Here is a 25,160-nt window from a genome sequence, read left to right on the forward strand (position 1 = left end):
GGATTCTTTATTGCTTAACAGATGACAATCCATTGTAATACCAACAACACTTGGCTGCCTTATGGCATGCTATTTCTACCTATTGTTCTTCAAGCCATTCCCCACTCCCTACTTCAATTTAAAACAGATATTTTTTTCTGATATTCCAATTCTAATTCATTTTCCCATTTTTTGTTTAGTGCATATCCAGACATGATTAGCAATCAGGCCAAGGGTAGCTGAGAGCACACAATGGAGAGGTCAAGATTTCTTCAAGCCTGCGCGGCTACCCATAATTCAAACCTTGAATTGTTCTTTTCAGCTTTTCTCAAAGGCACCAATAATCTTTTGGACACATATTTGTTAAAGTCTCTTCCGTAATTACAAATAGAATTTTCACAACACTCAGAAAAAGTTAATCAATTTCCGTTGCAGCTGCAAAAATTGCTGACTTTTGTGGTAAAAAGTGGAATGCTAGTAATCAAGGCTAATAATATATTTATGAAGAATTAGGAAAACTGTAATTGATATGGAAATATTTGACAAGTTTGTTAGATGAGAGTAGTTAATTCCAGGAGTAACATGTATAAATGACATATACAATTACAAAAGGTCAACTGCCGCAAAAAGGGTTAGCCATAATAACATCTTTAAATATTCATCATAGGTTTTGAGTGAAATTACCCTTTTTAAAAATTTTGAACTTTATTTTTTAGTGTTTGTTTTAAACAGTTCAAATGCTTGCATCTTTTATAAGGATTAAGAAAAACATTACTACTAGCGTACAAAGCTCTTTGAATTGCTCTACCCAATATCATTTTTTCTTTGATACTTTCATGTGGCAAGCTGAGGGTGCTTTAAGATCTTTAAAGATGGGTTTCCTTATTTTTTAGTATCAAATTATGCAATCTATTTGATTAACTGATGTTTCTAATGAATTATCATGTATTCTTAATCATATATTATGTTTTATGCATGTGCAGTCTGGATAAACAAAAAACCTTCTTTGACCTTTTTTGATCGGTCACTCATTGAAATACTGTTGGTAATTCTCTTCTAATTTAGCTAATTATGAATTAATTATGGACATGTGAAACAAACTGGTATTTTTCCAAGTTATTCATATAAGTATTAGTATTTTCATAAATGAAAATAAGGGAACCTATCTTTAACAAGCTTATCAATGTCCTTGCACTATACCTTCAAGCTAGGAAGAAGTTTGTGTCATCCTTAAAAATACTGTCTACTGCATCAGAAAGTCTTCCTGGTGTATGGACAATCAAGTCTACCACTACAAGAAGCCTAGCAGATGGCAAGTTTGCAATTGACAGCATCTGCCCTGCTTCCACAAGGTAAAGCGTTTTTTTGATTCTGTTGAACGAGACATGTTATATCAATAGGTAACTGAAGAGAAGAAAAAAAGTTTTGTGAAAAGAATTTTTTATTAAAAATGGACCACCTAGTGACAAACTGATTATGTTGCAGACGACAATTCATATTCAGAAAAAATGTTAGAAGTTACTCTAGATTAAAAATCATACTTTGGTCTCAGAAACTGGATTTTTTTAGCTTAGCTAATCATAAAAGCTTCAAATCCATGTTTGTCTAGAATTATCCGTATGTAAATGTTAAAATGATGACTGGTCAATTTACGATACTCTGTGATATATAGAAAAGACATATATAGAAATAGTGAGTTAGTTTAAGATATTTTTGAGGGAATTTTGCGATCTACTTATATTTCTAGTACTTCTGTAGACTATTTACATATATTCAAGACTAAAATCAACCCCCCTAATTGCTGCACCTGTCCCTTTAATAATAATGAACTCCCTAGTTTACATAAGTCAGTTGCACCTAAGTATCATTCAGCCCATAGATATAAAAATAGAAATAATGTTAACCAAGAAATTATGGTTATGATAACTTATTTTTAGTGTTAAAAACAAACATCTAATTTAAAATTTTCTCCTACATTGCTCATGAATAAGATCAAACAATATGGTAGGCACCAAGATTTAAGAGGATCATCATTTTGTTCAATATTTGTTAGATCTCATTATATCTGATAAGGGTAATTTTGTGTTATTATAGCATCAAGACTTCAAAAAGCTAGACACAAAGTCATTTTGGACCAAATTGCTTTTCCAACTGATTTGTAATCAATCATGATCTAATTATGAAATATTATATTGAAACTATACCAAAGTAATAAGACTAATAACTGCATGCAATTATTCCAACATAAAAGTAAATTGAGACTAATGTAATTTGTAGGAAATTGCTGTAGACATTGATAAGATGTTTTAATTTTGTTTTTCTGTTATGGTATAACTGTACTGATGTATATGAATTTAATCCTATCTTCCGAGCTTACTCTTCTGGAACACCTGACAACACTCAGTGACTGGCATCTCAACTCAACATCTCCCAGAGTCATTGCATACTCAATTGTCTGGAACATGTGATGAATGAGTGACTGAGCATCCTTTCACAGAGTCCACATATTGTTTAATTGCATACACAAATGTCTAGGACACATGATGTCACTCAGTGATTGAGCAAATCAACTCATCATTTCCAAGAGAATCCAAATATTGGTTAATTGCATACTTAAATAATTGAACACATGATGACACTCAGTGATTGAGCAAGTCAACTCATCATTTCCAAGAGAATCCAAATATTGTTTAATTGCATACTTGCAGTGACTGGGCATGTCAACTCAGTATCTCCAAGAGAGTCCACATATTGTTTAATTGCATACTTTAATATCTAAAATACATGATGACTCTCAGTGACTGGGAATGTCAACTCAGCATCTCCAAGAGAGTCCACATATTGTTTCAATTGGTATATTTATTCCATCTATCCAAATCCTATGACAAGACCACATTATTAGAACACCTTTTGCCACTCCACATCTGACACTTCAGGCTATACCCATGTTAAGTTTCCATGCATGATGAACTCTCTGTTCAATGTAATGATAGTCATTTTTCATCCTTTGTGTTCAGGTTGCATGTAGGCATTGAGTTATTTCTCTTACTTCCGTCAATATCTCCTAGTCTGGTGCCAAAGGGATTGTGTATTGTGTACATATGATCAATGAGAAAGAGTAAAATACCTTTGGCTATGAAATTTTAAACACAGATAACGTCTGCTTATAAGACCTTAACTAATTTGGTGTAAATTTTACTAGGCTATATAAATGTCATCTTTTCTCTGTGTTCTGCCAATTCTACACCAAATATTACCTTACCATTGGCAAGAGAGTAGAAGAAAGTAGCCAGACGCCCTATGATCTGACCAACAATAAAAACATCGTCTGGTGTCAAATGAAGCGTGAGGAACATTTTCACTGAACAAAAATTGGGTGAATTAGATTGTCAGGAGTTGTTCGGCGTCCATTTTGTATCCATAGAGTGAAATTGATGAGCAGAGAAGAAGATTGATTAAAGATACCAGATTAATCAATTAATTCTTTAACCTTGCCTAATTAAGTCCCAAGGATTGTCATACTCATAAATTCATTACAGACATGAGCCAAAATGGATTATTATATTCCAAACTCTTTTGATTGGCACTTGAAGACAAGAGAGAATATAAAAGCATGAGTTGTTATGCTAATGGAAATCCGAGGCCAGCTGTATAGAAAACGTTGATGAATTAATCCCGTAATCTAAGCGTTTTATGTAAATTAGTATGAATGCCACAATGGCAGCCATTTTGAATAAGGTGATCCCCTTCTTGACATGCTTGTAGATCAATTTTGGTGTGACTAATGAAGCGAACTAACCCACTATTACAAGAAATACACATAGTCTTGTTCAACTTGCTTCAGAATTACTCAATCGAACAACATTAGTATTAGTTCGCCTCACTTGCTTTCAATAGTCGCTCTCTCATTTCTTTAAGGGCTATTATCAAGTGCCACATGTGTGTTGATGGCTAAAGAAAAACTGTATTTTATTGTATCTTGAGTGAATTAATATGCCATTAAAATGTCTTCTGTATACTTTATCATACAATTAATGATTATGTAATATTACTAATGGCAAATATTATGGTCAACTTGAGACGTCAGACCACTAAAACTATGGAAATGAGTGAAGAAATGAGAGTATGTCAGACGAAAGGCAATTTGAAAGTTGAAATGCTCAGCAGTTGCGTAATCTTTATGAGGACTATTATTTCTTTAATATTATATTTGTGTGCTGAAATTACACTTAGTGTAATTGAAAGTTTGTCATAAAGACATATTAGTTATAAAGAGATTGTGATTCAGAATCAAGAGATATATATATTATATAATATACAACAATTGTATATCATTATCTATCTATATTCATATTGTCAATCTTTTCTGAAAGTCAAAGAAACAAGGAATAAGGAGTCAAGTTCAAAAACTTAAATTCATTTGGGTTCCACTACAATTTCCCAGTTTCATAGAGTTCACATGCATATATAAGGTACTTATTTTGCAATTTTTATTCAACTTTTCTATCCCAGGCTTTTTTTGTCAAACACATTGGTTTGAAAAGAGCAATGCTGTATTGCACATAAATGACAAAAATGTTTGGTAATGTCAAAATTGAGGGTCAAAAGTAAGAATGTGGTCTTTGTGTTTGATTGAAGCATCTACATGTTTGCATAGAACTATACACAGAAGCTTGGTGTGCTGCAGGCTATGCATGTAAAAGATACCTGTATTGATGGAAAATGAATAAGCCAGTGTCCTTACAAAAATTATCTCATTGCATACTGGCATTGCATTCAGCTCAAACAGGAGGAGAAAAAAAAAAGGAAGTAAACCTCTATTTAACTTCATGTTAAGTCTTAGAAGTACATGAATACGCAAACCCAGGTACTTGTAGCCAATTCCATTTCCTCCTGATTCAATTATTGGTTCCTGAATTCCATCAGAAGACTGATTTATTTCTCAAGTCTGACTTTGATCTTGACTTATCAATTAATCCCTTTTAACATATCGATGACAAACGTTGTAAGATTTTGTGCAGCAAGACTGAATAATTAATAAGGCCGGTTCCATCTCGATACTGGCTTGTAACATGCTAACCACACATCAAAGATAATTAAAAACAATAGAGCTAATTATGAATAAGTAAAGAAAGCCATTGAATATAAAGCTGAATTATTAATTAGTAAAAGCACTAATTTACCCTTATTATTCCGACAAATGGATAGAAAATATCAATATTTCACTCCATCACTCTGTAATTAGCTTACAACCCTGTGTTCACTCTACCTTAATGTCTTCATTTTTTTGGAATTTAGCAAAAAAGACTTGCTTGAAAGGAATTTAGGACACTGCCCTGACAAAATTTCCTTTGTTGCACACTACATGGTGTTACCAGTAATTATTAGCCCACACAGTTGCAGAAAAGTAGAATGCATATCATTTCATTAAGAAGTTGTCAAAACCAATTACTATACTATTACAACTGTATTAAATATGTTGGATACAGAATTGGGATACTCAATTGCAGAATCATATCAAGTGTTGCTATGAACATCTACTATAGATGCAATCCATACTTATTAGGGTAGCAATGGAACCAGAAAATACCAGTGTTTGCCGCCTAATTTTTCCCACTTCTGCCAGGAAATACATTACATTTTTTAACAAAGCCCAAATTGAGTAGCGCTTTGGGGCTCGGACTGACTGGATAATGGATGAACCATATCCCATATCACATCATTAGTTCAATAAATACAAAGCGTCTTAGATACGATCACTATCTAAAAATAGTTATGAATTTCTAGAATAGACCATAACTAAAAGCTGATAGTATGATACATAATCCAATAAAATAACATCACATTTGCGGTAAGTAAGTACATTCAAATCGACTGAAATTTTCACAATAAATAGGCCTACATAAAGCAAGATGAATGGGTGAAATTTACAGACCAATCCAACAGGCCTACCAAGTACAATTTGGCCTTAAATTTGTGTACAAATATCTAAAAATCTATCCTTTAGCAACTCTAAGAGGTTTTCTGGCCTTATATGAGTTTTGGGGACACCTACAGCTTCTATTTGTAATAAATTGCAATTCATGTCCATTGTCAGTGTAGTGTCTGATCCCAGTGATATGGATTTTATGAATTTACAGAGACTATTTTTCAAATTCTTTTCATACATAGCAGACATAATGCTCTCTAAAAAAAAAAAGAAGGTAGACTTAATCCATACTCCCACAATAGATCTTTGTGACAGTCTTTTTTTCTTAGATTTAAGAATCCTTGACAAATCTTGACATCATCCAAATCCCACTGGAATCTATAAATATTTTTTTCCGTCTGCCCTTAGTTGACATCAGTTATTAGATCTTTTTATATACGACATGCTAATAGTATGGTTTAGGAAATCCTTATTGATTCCTGTAACATATTAGGTTCTCTGAGGTTGTCTGGTTTCAATTTGAAGTCATGCAAATCTCTAATCCTCGGGGATTTAAAAAAAAATATGAATTATAATAATAATAGAGTTATTTATTGATTACCAATATGTCGTCTCCATTATAATTATAAGATTTAGATAGTAATGTAGGTAGATAATCAAAACATTAATTGTGTGCAGACGCCTTTAATCTACGTCTGAAAACTCAGTGAACTATCTACTCACTCCTTTTTCCTGTTACATCATAGGTCGTTCTTGTTTTTACGTACATCTTTTGTGCAGATGACAAAAGGATGGCCTAAGTCACATTCATTTGTAACAATATGTGTTTGTCTTCTGTGGAATGTTTCCAATTAGACAAACCTTTCTGTGATCTTTGTTCCGTCATAATGTTTTCAAGGCTGTCTCAGAATTTAATTTGATTTCCATTACAACAGAATATACTACTAGAAAACATGATTATTGATTTCAATTATAAAATTAGATGTACCTTAGTACATTTTGGGTACATTTTCATCTGGGACAAACTTGTACATACTGGAGATAAGAGAATTCTAAGAAACAACAAAAAATGACTAGGAGAAATAATGAAATGAAATGAATGGAGTTTTACGTCCTACTTTTCTGCACAATGTGGGCTAATGAAGACGGGCAACGCCATGTATGGCGTAATGAGGGAAATTTTGCCAGGACAGCGGCATTAGCCTGCTCTTTTTCGATTTCCAACTGTCGAGGGATCTTTAACGTGCACAGCCTGTAGCACACGGGGAAATGACTAGGAGAGACAATGAACATGTACTTCTGTTAGGTTTGGCTCTCCATGAATGACAACCACAAAGACTTGTCAATAATATATAAACTAAATGTTTTAATTTCTTCTTTAATATGATTCGGGATGAGTTTTAAATAGATTCTGGGTTATTTTTTTAACAAGTTGTAAATGCAGCATTCTGATTCATTACAACATTCTGATTTCCAATCAAACGCCAGTGGTTCCTGTAATTTCAGAAACTTCAAGCCAAACTAGTTTCTTCTTCGTTCCACATCATCTGGTCAACTTTGTTTTTGGAATTTCAAGAACCACAGACATCAGATAATCAAAATGGTGGAATAAAAACTTTAAGTGTCCCCTCCACTGAAAAAAACAGAAGCAGGATTTCCATGGCAGACAATCTTTCTTATGTTCCTTTTTCTCTATTTTTCAGTGCGGTATGGATTATGGTATAAACCACCTAGAACACCATCTCAAGCTATGCATTTAGGCTATAAACGAATTAATGATGTTTGTAAAAGTGAGTACATTTTTTTTTCTTCAAATTTTGACGCATGCTTGAAGCCATGTTTTGTGGTCAGATAGCATGATCAGGTCTAAATTCACTGAACACAATTGTATGAAGACAATAATAAAACACAAAAAAGACCAGTTCGGCTCTTTAATCAAATATCACAGCAAAAAGGGAAAGTAAGATGTGTGCAGATGCTTTTAACATTAAAACCCCCCAAAAAAAAAATGACAGAGAAAAATATAAAGAAAATCAAACAACGGAGGAAGTTTTAAATGGATGCTAGAAAATTCATGAACATTCCTGGAAGATAGGTTCTCCATTAAAACAAATTGTGATTTGCCTTAAAATGTTCCTATTAAACTAATGGAAAAATAGTTAGCTTCTTTGACTTTGTAAATGGAATTTTGAGTACCAGATGGATAGTTTGTGACTGTCACGAGCAGAGATAGTGTAGGATTACTGTAATCTACCATCCAATTACTATATTTCTCTCATTCACCCCTCAATAGTCCCTCCGGCTGCGTTTCCACTAACAGATCAATTTTCTAGAAAACGTCTCGATATACAGTCAGTAGTATAATTTGTAATTGAACAGGTGAAAAAAACAGTCTACGTCTGCTCCAGTAAACATTAAGTTCTGTCATCATCAAAACAGATTCCTTCTGGCTGTTATGACTCCTTTATCTCTCCAAGTTATCATGATTTAAAGTAGAAAGACAGTACTGTAATTGTACCTGATTTGCGGTTTTGGATCTGTTATGCGCTTTTATTAGATTCTTCTGTATCTTGCTAAAAGTGTTTTCTTACTTAACTCATATACCTTTAAAAGTACTAGTGTTGGAATTGAATGGTTTTCCTGAGGAGGATTATATGTCAAAAACACATGTTCGAACATCAACAGCTACACTCTTGTCTATTACATACATCTATATATTTTGTCTATAAAGCTGTTTATAGATTTCATTGTTAAAGCTTAAAACAGATTTCACTAATATACATTTTATAGATTTCATTGATATTCATTTCAATAAATATGTTTCATTGATACAATTTCATTAACATTCATCATTTCATCAATACATTTCACTAATTTATTGTCATTAATACATATATTTCATTTCATTTATAGATTTCATCAATACATTTCACTTATTTATTGTCATTGATACATATATTTCATTTCATTTATAGATTTCATCAATACATTTCACTAATTTATTGTCATTAATACATATATTTCATTTCATTTCATAGATTTCATCAATACATTTCACTAATTTATTGTCATTAATACATATATTTCATTTCATTTATAGATTTCATCAATACATTTCACTTATTTATTGTCATTGATACATATATTTCATTTCATTTATAGATTTCATCAATACATTTCACTTATTTATTGTCATTGATACATATATTTCATTTCATTTATAGATTTCATCAATACATTTCACTAATTTATTGTCATTAATACATATATTTCATTTCATTTCATTTATAGATTTCATCAATACATTTCACTAATTTATTGTCATTGATACATATATTACATTTCATTTATAGATTTCATCAATACATTTCACTAATTTATTGTCATTAATACATATATTTCATTTCATTTCATTTATAGATTTCATCAACACATTTCAGTTATATTTTTTCATTGATACATATATTTCACTAATACATTTCATTATTAAATTTTATGAACACATTTTACAAATTTAATGTCATTGATATATGTATTTCAATAATACACATTTCATTAATTTATTTCATTGATATATGTATTTCAATAATACACATTTCATTAATTTATTTCATTGATATATGTATTTCAATAATACACATTTCATTAATTTAATGTCATTGATATATGTATTTCAATAATACACATTTCATTAATTTATTTCATTGATATATGTATTTCAATAATACACATTTCATTAATTTAATGTCATTGATATATGTATTTCAATAATACACATTTCATTAATTTATTTCATTGATATATGTATTTCAATAATACACATTTCATTAATTTAATGTCATTGATATATGTATTTCATTCATATATTTCATTGATACAAGCATATCAAACATATATTTCATTGATACAAGCATATCAAACATATATTTCATTGATATTTCATGTATTGTAGAGATACATCCCATAAATATATTTCATAGATATAAATTTCATTGAAAAAAATTCTGTCATTTCAACCATGTCTCCCATTATTTCTCCAGGTTTCACTGGACTAAAATAGATATAATTGAGAGGAGATGTAGAGTGGACAATGGCATGGATTAACAAGATTATCAGCAGATCAAGATTCTCTTCATATGTCAATTATAGAAATTTATTCTCGATGCAGAAATGTATCCTCTTCCCCCCCCCCCCCCCCCCCTTTCTCCAATCTCAAATTTCAATATAGGTGTACCCCCATTGACAATTCTGTGGCACCCAATTTACAGAAAATCCAGCATCATTTCCTCCTCTCTGGCAATGACATTCATTCAGTCAGACATCTTTTTTGCATTCCTTCTCACATCCATGACATTTTTTAACACCATCTGCGATTAAAAATTCCGCAGGTTTTTTCTGGTTGAACGTGATTAGATTCGGTTACAATTTTGTGTCCAACACTTGTGATAATTTGAGTGACACTGATCAAGACTACATTGGTTATTAGCCATCAGTCTGCCCAGCTGGAGACTTGACGTAAAAGTTGTGAAAAAGTTGTCAATATCTAAGGACACAAAATTTCATTTTCACAACTACAGCCTTGATTTTCTTGTCGACTGCCACACCATTTGAAGGAGAAAATTGTCGAATTTGATTGGATTTGACACTAAGTGTTCATTGAAATGATGCCAGTCTCTTTTCTTGCTATGCCCCCTGGGATACAAACCGTTAGCAACAGAGAAAGCGGAGTCATATTTCAAGTGCCGGGGGGTTATCTACCCTAGAAAAATTTGACAAATAAGATTAGAGGAATTGTTTTTGTCTCCGTGTTGGTGATGATATGATGTACAGTAATCTGAATCTAATCGTGTTGCCTCTCTCTATTATTATTGACTTTTTTTCTGCGTCTGCTATCTCATATTCAAGGATTAAAGCAATTTTATTTGTTGCTGAGTAATGTTACAATAGATTTGGCCATTTAAAATCAGAGCAATTTTCTCAAGATTTGACAAAACAAAATAATTATCTACATTATAACATACCAAGAGAAATTGTGTCAATTTTAAACTATACAATTTTTACATTATTACAAATTACATTTCTTTCGAGAACAGAAAAATGTGTAGAGGCTGCAAAATACTGGTGTGTAGGGGTTGAAGAATAGAAGTTGTTCCACTGCCTGATTCCACCTAATAAAACTGTCATCAAGTTTGATCATTAGGTATGGTGCTTTAAAAATAGGATTTTAAATTTTCTAAGGCATAGGCAGTGGCATAGAAATGTATGTCCATCCTATTGAAGCCCTAATTTCTAAGACTATTCTTGGATAAAAAGGCACAGACAGTGGCATAGAATTGTTTGCCCATCCTATTGCAGTTCTACTTTAAAAGACTAGTCTTGGATAAAAAAAAAAAAGGCACAGGCAGTGGCATAGAAATTATTTAACGTGTAAATGGTGAGCATCTGGTAGTAATTACTCTATGACTCTATCAATCATAGATCACACTAATTCTCAATAAATCTAGTGTCATGAGATGTTAAACCCTACTAATTAATTCTATTAACATCTTGATTAATGTGTCCCATACCGCCATATCTTAAAGATTATGGAAATCAAATATGGTCGTTTATTCTTGTCCACAATTTCATTATCTGTCTGCATTCTTCAAAGCAACTTATATTCATGTGTTGTATATACACAATTTGATTAAAATGCAGATGTAATCAATTTTTCTGTCTGTGATTTTTCTGCAGGTCAAGGCACTTGTCATCCATGATCTGATGACCATATTCTCAAAATCAAGTTCAGATCACTTAAGTTACTTATGTCAACTTAATCAAAATGCTGTTAAAATTTTTCTAATTATATGCTAGAGAAATTCTACTGTCTTCAGTCAGTTTCAATAGATAGCCCTTGATCCAGTATTTTTCTAACAAAACACAAGACAATATTATCGAATATAACACACTTCTTTAATAAGGTTGGGCACATAACATTTCAACACAATATACACGTGTCGTCATCAGATGTAATGGCAAGATAATAAAACATAACTCTGTCATTGTAATATATGAGGTTTTTAACCAATCAGATCCATCACAGTTTAATATTGCACAAAAGTACAGTATGTTCTGATGTAACATGACTAATAATTGGTCAAATGGAATGACGAGTTAGGATGAACACAGGGGGTTATTTCGGGTAATACAACAACCATCCGAACATGTTAAATTCAAACTATAGGTTAAAATGATAATATATATGACAAATTGTGTCATACTGGCGCCCTCGCATCAAAAGAAATAATTATATCTATTTGACCTCAATTAAGATCATCTATTGTCCTAGTAGTTGCTAAATTTACACCCAAACTTTAAATATCACTAACTACAATCTAACTTTTAACCTTTAAATATACATTTAGGTTTAATTTGGATAAACAAAAGGAGTCAGCCAGGATGCACTTACATTTTTGTACAGGGTTTTTTTGGATAGATTTTGACTTTTAAACCACACACTGACTGGCTCATTATAGTGAAAATGTCCTACAGACTAAATTTAAAATCATGCATGTTATAGACTACAACAGCCTTCAACAGCAAAAGAAGCCTTAGCAACAGCAATGAGTTATCCACTTCTCTAAGATGGTGCACATGGAACACAATTTTTGGTGACTATTATGTGTATCTAACTATAGAAAGAAAATGAACTCTTTCACAAATAGGTTTTGATCCTGCAGAACATCCTTTCCAAACTTAATAACTTATTCTTAAACTGTGGATGGGGTTGTGACACCATAGCAATCACCATTGTGATTGTTAATAAGACTAGCAGTCACAAGTTCCCAGCACAACTCTCATGCAACTGAGTTCAGATTGTGTTCAGTACTCATGCCCAATTTCATTACTCCCAACCATACACAGCTGGTAATCACTATAGTGTGAGGGTGCCTTAAAACACCACTATAAACTCTGTACTTTTTCATATCTAACTAGAAACAGTGATCAATCTGTGTGTGGATCTAGCAATTGATCTCTTTTTTCCTGAAAATTACCAGTCATTATGCTATTTTCTGGCACCAATTGTGTTGCAGGGAGAATATCTGGACGTTAATCATACTGCTTTTAAAAACATTTGCAGAAAAACATAAAATTTCTTTAAACAATGTAGACCCAAAGCCACATAATTTAGGATGTAGTGTTAGATAATAATGGCTCTCTACTGACACTAGATGCTTTTCCTCCATACACCTCTTAATCACGTCTGCAGCGGAAGTTTGAATAATTAACATCCATTCTTTTCTCTTTTCAAGAGATATCAAAAGGCTAAAGGTGGTGTTTACTTAATTTAGTTGCAGTGAAACTATAATTACTAGCTGATTAGTCATTATTGAGCAACAGTGTTTACTTTATTGCTGGTAATAGCAGACATCTTTTCCATTCCTTCACAGAAACTATTGTATGGAACTCTTCAATCTCCAAATTCTAGTACGGAGGAAAATATTTGCTGCGGATCAGTCAATACTTACTTTATAACTTTGCCAGCCAATTTTAATCAACTGGCTATTGATATGGCTAGGAGTATTTAAATGATTGCTTTTCTGGCTATTTTCACTTTTTACGGAACTGTTCAGGAAAAAATTCTGATTCTCAAAGAAATTCTAAACATCATAATTTCCTGAGATTTTGACAGCAATCTATTGAGTTCTGTATAGTATTAATAACTGTATGATCAAACAGTTTTTAAACAAACACGATGTCAACATATATTTCCTTTTGCAAGCAGTCTGTATTGGCGATATGAGACACATCAAAGCCATGTGAAAAATGATCTAATAAAATCCCTTGAAGGCAGATCAAGTGATTGGTGTATAGAGAGATGGTCCTGAAATTTACATGAACTGCGGTAATAGTCTAGCAAAAGTGAAAATGCCAAAGAATATTGCCAAAGGCTATTTAAAGGGACAGATGCGCCATTTTTTTTACCAATTGTACCTTTTTCTCAGAACAGAATTTTTTTTAGCTAAGCCAATCAGTAATAGTGTTCATAGCTCACTGTCGCAATATGAGGCTTCAATGCCATGTGTGTCCAGAATTATCCATTTATGAAATTTTAAAAAATGAGTCGTCTTTTCTTGAGACATTGCCAAATATAGAAAAGACATCAACAGTAATAGGAGATATTTTTGAAGAAATTATGCGGTTTTCGTACATTTCTAGTACTTCTGAAGACTATTTACATATATTCAAGACTCAAATCAACCCTCCAAAATGGCACATCTGTCCCTTTAAATCCTTCAGAGTATTCTATGTAATTCATATATTTAGACCTGCATCACCAACAGAGGCAAAAACAATCCAGAATCCAGCAAGTGAACAACCATAATCATAAAAGCATTTAAACATTGGTTTCTGTCCTTGACATTCCCAAACTGAAGTAATTTCAACATTTTCTTCAGTCCAACAGTCAATATGTTCTTTGAAATCTTAACAAAACAATCATCCAAAAACAGAATTTATTGTAAGATTCAGTTTGCGAAAATCCATTCTTAATTGTATTTCCAAATTCTTTTTCCCTTTCATGAATACTTCCTTACAAGATCTAAATTCCTTCCTTTGATCCTACAAATTCAGAGTTATCAACTCGAAAAAAATCTACAATCGCGTTAATGCATCAGGAAATCCCTTTACAATCTAGTAGTTAATATGAACAGTATAGTAGACTATACTAGACTTGCATACTAATCAGTGAAAAACGACACAAACAAGTCTTTTCACTTGAAAAAATGATGGATGCTGGGAAGAAAAACGACTTAAGGGATTTGATAAAGTAGAGACAGGTAGCAATCTTCTAGTGATTGAGTAAAACTGTCTCGACAGACCACGAGTGTCAATGGCTTGCTATTGCAGTGGATGGTGATCAATAGAAAATATAGCTCGAGCAGAATATTGTTAGGCTTGTCCAAAATTTATTTATTATTTATTGACAGAAATGGATATAACTTGGCAGACATGTTTTCATGTATATTTCTTGAAGTTGGTTTCCCATTGCCAGGGTTATAATAAAATTCATACAAGCTATGCTATTCCGTTAATCAAAATCTCGTCCAAAGTATGGCAAAATCAAAATCTTGTTGTTAACTAAGTTGTTAAAATTTTGTTAAGCCTACTTGAAACCTTTTAAGATAGAAACTTAAGCATGGAATTTGCATTCTCCGTAATATTTTATAGTGTCTTCTTTAACTTGGTTAAATTTCTATTGATAAATCAGCAAAATGAATTTTGGACGAGCCTCTCCTCTTAACATGGCCACAGAGATTAATGTAGCTATTAAAATGCTTCAGTTATGGTGCTAAGGACAAGCTCTGTGGACATGGTAAACTGGATTTCATGTCCTTTCATACTATAGGTGCCTTTTATTTTTGGTTTTCCTTCAGTCTATGTGATCTATACAGGTTTATGAAGAATTCTAGTTAATGTAAAGTCACGTTATATCACATAGGATTCAGACAATATCTATACTATTTCTACAATAAATATATTTACCTTCCTGATTTCAACTCAACTTAAGAGTTTCATTTATATCAGATTTAAGGGAATCAACTCAAAACAAACTTTATTCATATAGATGTTCATATTGTGAAATCCTGAATATTAGATTCTATTCACAATTTTGCAGTATGAAATTCTTCCATCATATTCTTTATATCGAACTCTTTGCCCTGCATTGCTGACAGGGAAACTGAATAAAGAATTCGGAAGAGGCTATCTCAACCTGGGCCGATATTCCAGACTGGTGAAGAATCATAAGGAGCTATCTCAACATGGGCCTATATACCAGACTTTCAGTCTGAAAGTTTCAGGAAGCATTTAAACCCTCAGCCTCTCTGCTTCACAATGTCAAGCTATTACAAACTACTACCTTGACTACCATTCTTGTATCACAGAAGCATGTAAATTAATTGATTTCATTGGATTGTAAGCTGGCAAATACAGCCAATCATAGTCTCTGATTACATGAGCAGTGATATCGTTTACAGTTCTTCTATGTTATCAAACTTGTCCAATCAAATTGCTGTATTTACAAACTTTAGTGATACAAGAATGGTAGAAATTGCAATCCAAATGAAAAGAATGGAGTTTTACATCCTACTTTTCTGCACCATGTGGGCAAATGAAGATGGGCAACGACATGCAAGGTGCAATGAGGGAAATTTTGCCAGGACAACTAGATTAGCCTGCTCCTTTTTGATTTCCAACTGTCGAGGGATTTTTAACTTGTAGCATTGGGGGCCTCAGTTTATTGTCCAATCTGAACGACTATATACTTTTTTCAAATCAGCCTCTCCGACCTGCAGTTATTGTAGTCAAGGTATTAGGTGCATTTTGTAACAGCTTGACATTGAGAAGACGTGAGGCACCTAGTCTCCACTAAATTGATGGTAATTGAAGCAGTATCATGTCTATATGTCGTGACAATCATATTACAAATTATTAACAAAGCTGATTAATAAGACAACATCCTACTTAATGGAGTGATTTTTTTAGTCTATCAATCGTCTTAATATTATTTTTATCATGTTTTTTCTTTTGTAAAACCTATTAAAACAAACAAGAGTCTGAAATATAAATGCACATGAAAAACTGGTGAGATTAGAAGTTCACCAAGTTTAGTATGAAACCCTGTAATGTGTGGCACAGTTAGAACAAGCTACAGCCATTGACTGGGTTAAATTTGCCATTTCATCCATAGATATGTCATTTTCATTTAAAATGAAGCAGTTGAATTTTAAAAAATTAAAGAAAAAAATTAAAAATTTTGAATGTTTTTTTACTTTTTCTTACAATTTAAAATGTATTTTGATATCTATAAAATATCAGTTGAATATTTAAAAGTCAAATTATCTAAGTGCTTTTGAGTTTGACTCATTTACCAGTCATGTATGAATGAGGTTCCTAAATGTCTCGATGTGATTTTGTCACTAAAATGTGTCAGATTTGAAGACCTTTTACGCACTAAACTGACAAAACATGTGGAGTTTATATGCAAAATTAACTTTTCAATGTCTGCCGAATGAGAATTAGTTATTATAATACTTGTGTATATATACAGCAACACTTGAGATTTCCATGTCCAATATTGAGACTATATTCAATGGCTGACATGATCAATCAGTATGCATGAACAATTCCTTTATGATTGTCTATGAGACCTATTTCCGTATTGACTTGAGAATGTGTCTGTGTCTATACCAGTGACTGCAGTGTAATTAAAGAATTAATCAGTGACCAAATTAAAGATGCATAGCAGACGTCAATGTTTAAAACATGGAGGGTTGTTTCATGACGTTTGTAATCAACTCGTATATGTATTGATGTCACAGTTCACATGTATTGGTAATTGTATCAAAAATTCATGAAAATGTCAGTTTTTGCTTCAACAATGAATCATTTGCCATTGTGTAGAAATGGCTTCAATCTCTGGGATCTCCATTCATTTGAATACTTTTGCCGATCTATGCATCACATGTATTTTCATGACTCAGCAATTTTTACATCTGGTGGTTCTATCCTGGCATAGTTCGTTGGATTTTTCAATCTAGTTTCCCAGTTTCGATGATGCAGGTCTGAAAAACTGACATTGAAGAAGGGTATAGTCATTTGCATGAGACAAAAAATGACCTACAGACTGAACATGTAAAAATGAAATAAAATAAATGGAGTTTTATGTGCTACTTTTCTGCACCAAAATGGCTTATGAGGACAGGCAACGCCATGGAGTGTGCAATGAAGGCAATTTTGCCAGGAAAGCGGCATTAGCCTGCTTTTTCAATTTCAAACTGTCGAGTGATCTTTAATGTGCACAGCCTGTAGCACACGGACCCTCGATTTATTGTCCCATCTGACGTTTCTTTTTAATGTCAGTGCCTCGACCTACATCACTGGCACGACAGAACGAAATTAAAAAGAAGTAAAACTTATGCCAAGACATTTGATATTCTACAATAGATGACTGATCAATGTTGTAACATTAAAAACAAATACTAAAGGAAAATGACAGTAATAAAAATACCATTATTTGAAAGATAGGGTAATGAGGCGTAGAATTAAATGAAGTAGTTGTTAACCCTTTAAACATGAATAATTAACCACCAAAATACTTTTCACAATCAATAACATCAGTTCAATTGTCAAATGGTCATCAGAGAAATCAATGGAATCCAAGTCCAAATTTGATGCACAACCAAAACTCATAGAGCATTGTTCCTTTAAATATATTTTATATATTAATTTAATCCTTTATATGAGAGATTTCCCTTTCTTAAACTATACTCAATCTGACACCTAAAGATGTAGACACACAAGCGCTCTTGGTAGAAGATTTTTGTCACCGATTAAAGTCTTGAGTAATATCTCGCCTGTGCTTCCAGGACAAGGATATCGTGTCCCCCACAGGATTTATAATATCAAACAAATAATTGCCTCCAATAGTTTTATCCTCAGCAAGAAAGACCGTCATCATCCAATCAGATTCATTTTCCTTTTAAGTCCATGCTCTGCAAGTGATTATCGACATGGTAGAAAACGACCAACTGGAGATTTTTGTCAAGACCGCTTGTGTGCCCGTACCTTAATAGATACCTTACCTGTATCACTTATCATAATGGAAGTTTGAAGCCGGGTTCAACTACAGTTACATAGCTGCTGAAAAATTTTGTATCTTGATATTTGAAAATTAAAAAAAACAGGCCAATTCTCCTGTTTCCCTTATCAATTTCAGGGTTTGCGGTTTGCGATTTGGATATGTAGCCTGCATGTCATTTTTCCTCCTTGTCATTGCAATTTAAATGTAAAAAAATTGCTATAGAGAATATCGCCCCCTGATAATAGGTTTCTATATAAAACAATATAAGTTCTATGAGTACATCAGATCTGTGACAATATAGGAAATTTTTATGATCACTTAAGTTGAGGTTGTTGGAAATAATAGATACCATAATGAAGTCTAAATGAGTTTTTTAATGATACCTGACCCATTTTATTTTACATTAACAAAACTAATATTAAACATAGACAAAGAAAATATGTCAAGAGAAATGAAAAACGACAGCATTCAAACTTTTGTGTTAGAATTTTTTATTTCTCATTTCTATTTTTATAAATCACTGTAATTCACTTTCAGAAAAAAAAGGAGAGTAATTTCCCCTTAAATTTCAATTATTTTGTGATTATTACTATTTTTTTGTCTTTTAATGTGGGTATGCATTCATGCAGATATGAATAAGATTTGTATAGATAATGAGAAAAGTTGATTAAATTCTACGAGAAATACGCCCAAAGATCGGTGACGTATCCTACTTCATTATTCTTGGTCACGTATCGGCAAATACAAAGGGTCCAATATTTTACCCAGGCACAAAAAGTCATAATTATTCTCAACCGTGTGTAAGTGATAACTAATTGACATTCGGCACCAGAACAAAAGCTATAGAATGAAAAGCCTGCAATTCCTGGAAGTCTTCTCAGATCAAAGTTCAGTACACACAAAATTTTTGATGTAGCGTAAATGAAACGAGTCATATTTATGCCTTGCACTCTTAATTGAGTTGTGCACGAACTAATTAAGAGCTGTATTTACTTTAGTGATGGTCATCAAATATATTGGTATCAGTAGTGGACTTTATTAGTAATGATACAATAACACGTATCGGTACCGAATAAATTTTACCAACATGTATGTAGTGGCACCATAAGTGTGTTTCATGCTTTTGTGATTTTAAAGAGCACATACATACCTATGCTCATTCATTAGAACTTATAACATTGCCCAAAGGCTCATCGAATAACATATTTCAAATCATTAAATGTAAGGAATTGTGTAACATGTGACAGCAATGTAAAATCTCACACATATACCTAGAAAGTGATTACATTGACTTCGCATACATTCTCAATGAATATTATTAATAGGCTTGATTAATAAATAGGCTACTGATAATCAATCGGAACAGTTGTCAGATTGTCCACAAACACAGATACCCAAGACATTTTTGTCAGATCATTTACATAATAACAGACTGATAATAAATTTATAACAGTGATAATTGATAATCATTTATCCAAAAAAAAAAATTTCCACCCTGCATCAAACATGATAGAGTACAGAATAGCGATGCAGGGATTAATTTATTGAAATGTTGAAAATGGTCTTCAAGAAGAGGAGATGAGTATTTTTTATCATTGATTATGCGCCAAGTAATTCAATTTGCACACTTCACAATGAATTATTCAATAGGCAAAAAGAAGATAAATTACATTGTATTGAAATAGGGGTTAAAAGGCGGACTAGTAACACCATATGTCTGTCAATACAAATTGCAGATATTTTAAAATTTCCATCACCCACGTTCAACTGCCAGCGGAACACACAATATCAAATGGTTTTTTGTAACTAATTTTTTGAAGGGGTTAATATTTAAAGGGACACAAGATTCAAGAAAACTTTGCATTATAATTATTTTCCCATTATATTGTTGCTGTTATAACTATTTTTCTCATAATAGTTAATTTTCCTGTGTATATTCATTTTTCCCATTATATTTAAATTTTACCCATTACTTTTAAATTTACCCATTATATTTAAATTTACCCATTATTTTTAAATTTACCCATTATATTCAAAATGCTCTCATTATAATTATTTTCCATTGTATTTAATTTTCCCGCAATAATAAATATTCCAGTTATTTATATATTTTCCATTATAATATATTCAAATTTCCCGATTATATTTAAAATTTTCTCATTACAATTATTAACCCATTATATTTAAATTTCCCCCATTATAATTATTTTAGCATTATATTCAATTTTCCCATAATAATAAATATTCCTGTTATATTCATATTTCCCATTATATTTAAATTTTCCCATAATATTCATTTTTTCAAATTTCCCAATTATAATTATTTTACTGTTATATTTCATTTTTCCCTGTCTTAACTCATTCTCCCGTAAATATTTTTCACAAAATAATTTTTCTCGCTTTTTTTTCATTTCAGCAGATTCGTATCATGGTTTTATATTTGTTAAAGAAGGAAATGATAAATCCAGAATTATTTTCGATTTAAATGGAAATTTAGCTGGTATTCAAACTATGGTAAGAATTTTTTTTATAATCAAGGGCAGCAACTCTGTATGCTACAGTAGTACTATTTTCAACTTTGAACGTATTAGAAGAATTGAAGCTTGCCCAACAAGAAAAATAGAAAGAAATTGGGAACTACCATTTCTAATTTTTCAAACAACAATGGACTTTCAAAGCTGAAATTGACGACATTATAATCATCATCTAGAGAGTTCACAAATTGATCAGTAATCTTTCTTTCCAACATTTTAATTATTTCATTTCAGACCAAATGTCTAATTGACTTCAAATTCTATATTGTTCCACTAGAAAACTGCCATTAACATTTAACAAAAGAGCTAATTGTAGCCATTTTATGTTCCTTCATGACCAGACAGACTATTCAGTAATGGCGGCAATAACCTGGGATTGAAATTAAGAAAATAACTTACATTAATTCGTAATTTGTGAAATGATGGATAAGCAAGTTTTAATTCGGATATTAATTAAATGAAACCACGTCAATTGAATAAATCAAAACTAAAAATAACCAAAATAAAAGAAGTTTTTAGCAGACGTATTGTAAACCACGATAATTGTAAAACAGACAATCAAGAACTCTGATTGGTTGATCTTGTGGCAATCATTTGATAGTATATTAGCCTGTCAGATATGATACATGATGCATATGATTGAAATGATGCTATGATTTGTCGAACACCAGGCCTGTACAAAAAATAGATTGCTCCCCTGAAATATTCTGACAAACGACAAATTCCATTTCTGCATCTAAACACAATACACCATTGCCCCTCCTGATATATTATTTGCTCCTCGGAACAATCAAGTCTGGCTATGAGCCTGTCTAACGTTTATCATTATTAGAGAAGTCATATAGTGCACACCTACATGAATCAAAAAGCTTCAAACGTACTTTCGTTTTGATCTTAAAACGATATAGTTGTCTAAATATTTGTTTTGTAAACTTATAGAAACTCAATATTGAAACTTTATAAAGGGGCAGTAAGCAAAACTTTGATAATCAAAAGTTTTGTAAATTATATTTGAAAATTATGTTATTTATATCTATGTATCTACTTAATCAAACTGAATTTGTTTTGAAAGGGGTTGATTAAAAACGAAGCGTACTAATTGTTTATTAAGAATTGAGTTTAAACTTGTTTTGGTGTTTCGCATTAACAGCTCATTGTTGATGATTAAAGTCTTTGACTTTTTAAAGTCTTTAGTAATTTTGAGTATGATATATAGACACAGCTTTATGGAACAACAATAACTGGTTAAAGTTTAATGCAACGTTGACATGTTTCCTGTTTCCAGCCTGTAGCACACAGGGCCTCGGTTTATTGTCCCATCCGAACGATTAGACGCTTTTTCCATGTCAGTCCCTCTTACCTGCATCACTGACATGGGGAAACCGGGTTGAAAAATCCGAAGGTATTATCTCGACCTATGCTGGGATTGAACCCTGGACCTTCAGGTTAGGGAGCAAGCGTCTAACTCACTGAGCCATCGCGGCTCCCACATAATGATAAGAAGTGATGGGCAAACATATGTATACTTCTTATTAAGAAAACACTCAAGAAAAAATGGGAAACACGCCCTAACGCCGCATAAAACTTTATCCACTGATTGTTCTTCCATAAAGCTGTGTCTATAAATCATTGAAACCTTCCAGAAAAAGTAGGAAACATTTTTTTCCACCATTTTAAGAAATTTGGCAGAATTACTATATGCAGTACTAAATACAGTGACAGATCTATTCTTATTGTTTCTAAGTAAATGGCTGACAACTGATTTTACCCTATGTTACAATGAAAATTGATTTAATATCAAACTCAAGGTCTCCAAATGATTGATCACTTGAATTCTGACCCACTTATAAAGACAAAAAAAGGTTCTATTTATGCTGACTATTATCCAATTACATGCAGTAGAAGATCTAGTTTATTCCAGTAGCAATCGTTCAGATATGTCAAGCACTTTTACCAGAATTTAACGTAGAAATAAAAACAAGCTGAAACATGTATATCAGAGATACTTAAAATAACAAACTCGTAATGAAAAACCATTCCATGTCTACGCTCATATCAGAAAATAAATTTCTTTATCTAATGAAAGTTTATTTTGAAAATTCAATCAAGTGAGTAAACTTCTTCCTCTAATGATTTTTGATTGAACTCTTTGTCACATCAATTAGAAGAATTAGAAGAATCAGAATCAAAAATAACAATGGTCTTGTACAACCAAAGATAATGTTGAGTCAAGCATGCCAGCGAAGGCAAAATTTTAACTAAAACCTTGCTTTAAGATGGAAATTATTAATGGTAGTAAATGGAATGTTAAGAAATATGAGTCCAATGGGACCTATCAAACCTTAAATGCAGGAACTCCTTTCTAAAAATTGTCCAAGAAAATTTGTAAGGAATTTTGCATTGAGATGTGCCACATGATTGTAAACATTTTTGAGAACCAGGGTCCAGATGAATTTTGTCGAAATTTGAGACGATAAAAGGGGTCTTTCAATGCAATTGGAATCTGCATCATCCCTAAGCTAGAGTACATAAAAGGCTAGAAAACTTTTTTTCAATCCTCTCATAGCAGTAAGATCAGAACAAGCAAGGGCAAAGTTAACAAACAAGAACAAAAGTTGACATTCAGAAAACAGTCTGAAAACTTCCAAATATCTATTTACATCATAGCACTATTCAGTTGAGAAATTGTCTTCTGATACAGATTAGAAAAGGCAAGGATGAAGTTACCAAAGCAGAAGATAACTGAATATAATATGTCTTTAGTCTGATGTCAAATAAATATCAAACATATGTTTATTATACACTGAACTTTAACATGGAGATCAGAACAATATGTTCTCTTGTGTTTCTATGATTTCCTTTTAATCTCATACATCTTCTTATTCAAGACATATCCTTTGAACTTGGTGTTTCCATTGACACAAGGCGCCAATTCCATGTTTTAAGCCAGCTTCAGAAGCCTAGTGCCGAAACTTTACGACGAATTCCTAGACTGGACCAGATTGTGATGTTATTTTTGCAAATACCATTCAGCATTCAGGGTATGAGTCCAATGGGGGCAAATAGAATCTATATCTATATCTATAGTATACAACAATAGTAATTTGTTTCTTCCCCTCATAAAGGCTTTAAGCCAGCTTCAGAAGCCAAGTGCCGACACTTTATGACTAGTGACATACGCTCTTAAATAATCGCTTCGTATTGCCTCTTCAATATTCGCTTCACGTTCCCTCTTAAATATTCGCTACGCGTTCCCCTTTGTGATCCTTGTAAAAATTTGCAGGAGACTTTAATTGAAGTGATCAGGCGAAAAAATACGCTTAATTGTCTGCCCTTAGCAAACGGCTTGCAAATGAAAAAATCTCAGATTTAAAGATATTGTTCAAAATAAATGTAAATTCTGTTCCGTAGAAAAATGAATCTGGGAAAGAGTGAATCAGAGTAGATTATACCAAATTTCATATTTGTGGATTATATATATTAGAATCTGTATTAGGTACACCTAAGAGCTTCTATTTAAACCATGTAGATCTTCCTACTAATATCTGTGGTCTCCTGAATTCCTTGACTGGACCAGATTGTGATATCACTTTTGCAAATACCATTCAGCATTCAGGGTATGAGTCCAATGGAGGCAGATAGAATCTAAAAGATCCCAGTATACAACAATAGTAATTTTTTTCTTCCCCTCATAAAGTCGAAACACTTTAGATGAAACATTGGGTATTATAGGATGGTATTTGAAGTTTTTAATTATTTTACGTGAATGTTTATGTTGGCATGTAAAAAGCTCTCTTGGAATCTTGACTAGGGTAATTTAGGGTAAAAAACTGTGCATTATACACGCAAATATATGGTAGATAAACACGCCCTCAATAAGCAGACACACAATCAACTGATGAAAACATTAATCTTTTATTATTACATGAGTAAAACTGATTTATATTAGGCTGTAGCCGTTTTTTTTCAAACCAAAATGTTGCATGCAACGGTAGAATTAACACCATGAGTTATGGTGAATTTCGATTACACTGACAAACACTGTATGATTACTTCTGTTCACGAACGCCTCAAAACGCCATAAAGAAACACT

General features: G+C 32.3%; 1 protein-coding gene across 1 annotated transcript in view; it reads left to right on the forward strand.

The window, feature by feature from the left end:
• Window positions 1–1,288: 1,288 nt before the first annotated feature.
• The window catches only part of LOTGIDRAFT_171952 (hypothetical protein), a gene marked incomplete at both ends in the record, with an annotated part of 35,057 nt that continues 11,185 nt past the window's right edge, over window positions 1,289–25,160 (forward strand). Inside the window, 3 exons of the mRNA XM_009048520.1 lie at window positions 1,289–1,331; window positions 7,612–7,698; window positions 20,950–21,047. Of these exons, the coding sequence (XP_009046768.1) occupies window positions 1,289–1,331; window positions 7,612–7,698; window positions 20,950–21,047 (228 nt within the window). The remainder of the gene's footprint in view (window positions 1,332–7,611; window positions 7,699–20,949; window positions 21,048–25,160) is intronic.

The sequence above is a fragment of the Lottia gigantea genome, assembly GCF_000327385.1.
Source record: "Lottia gigantea unplaced genomic scaffold LOTGIsca_123, whole genome shotgun sequence".
Taxonomy (NCBI): domain Eukaryota; kingdom Metazoa; phylum Mollusca; class Gastropoda; family Lottiidae; genus Lottia; species Lottia gigantea.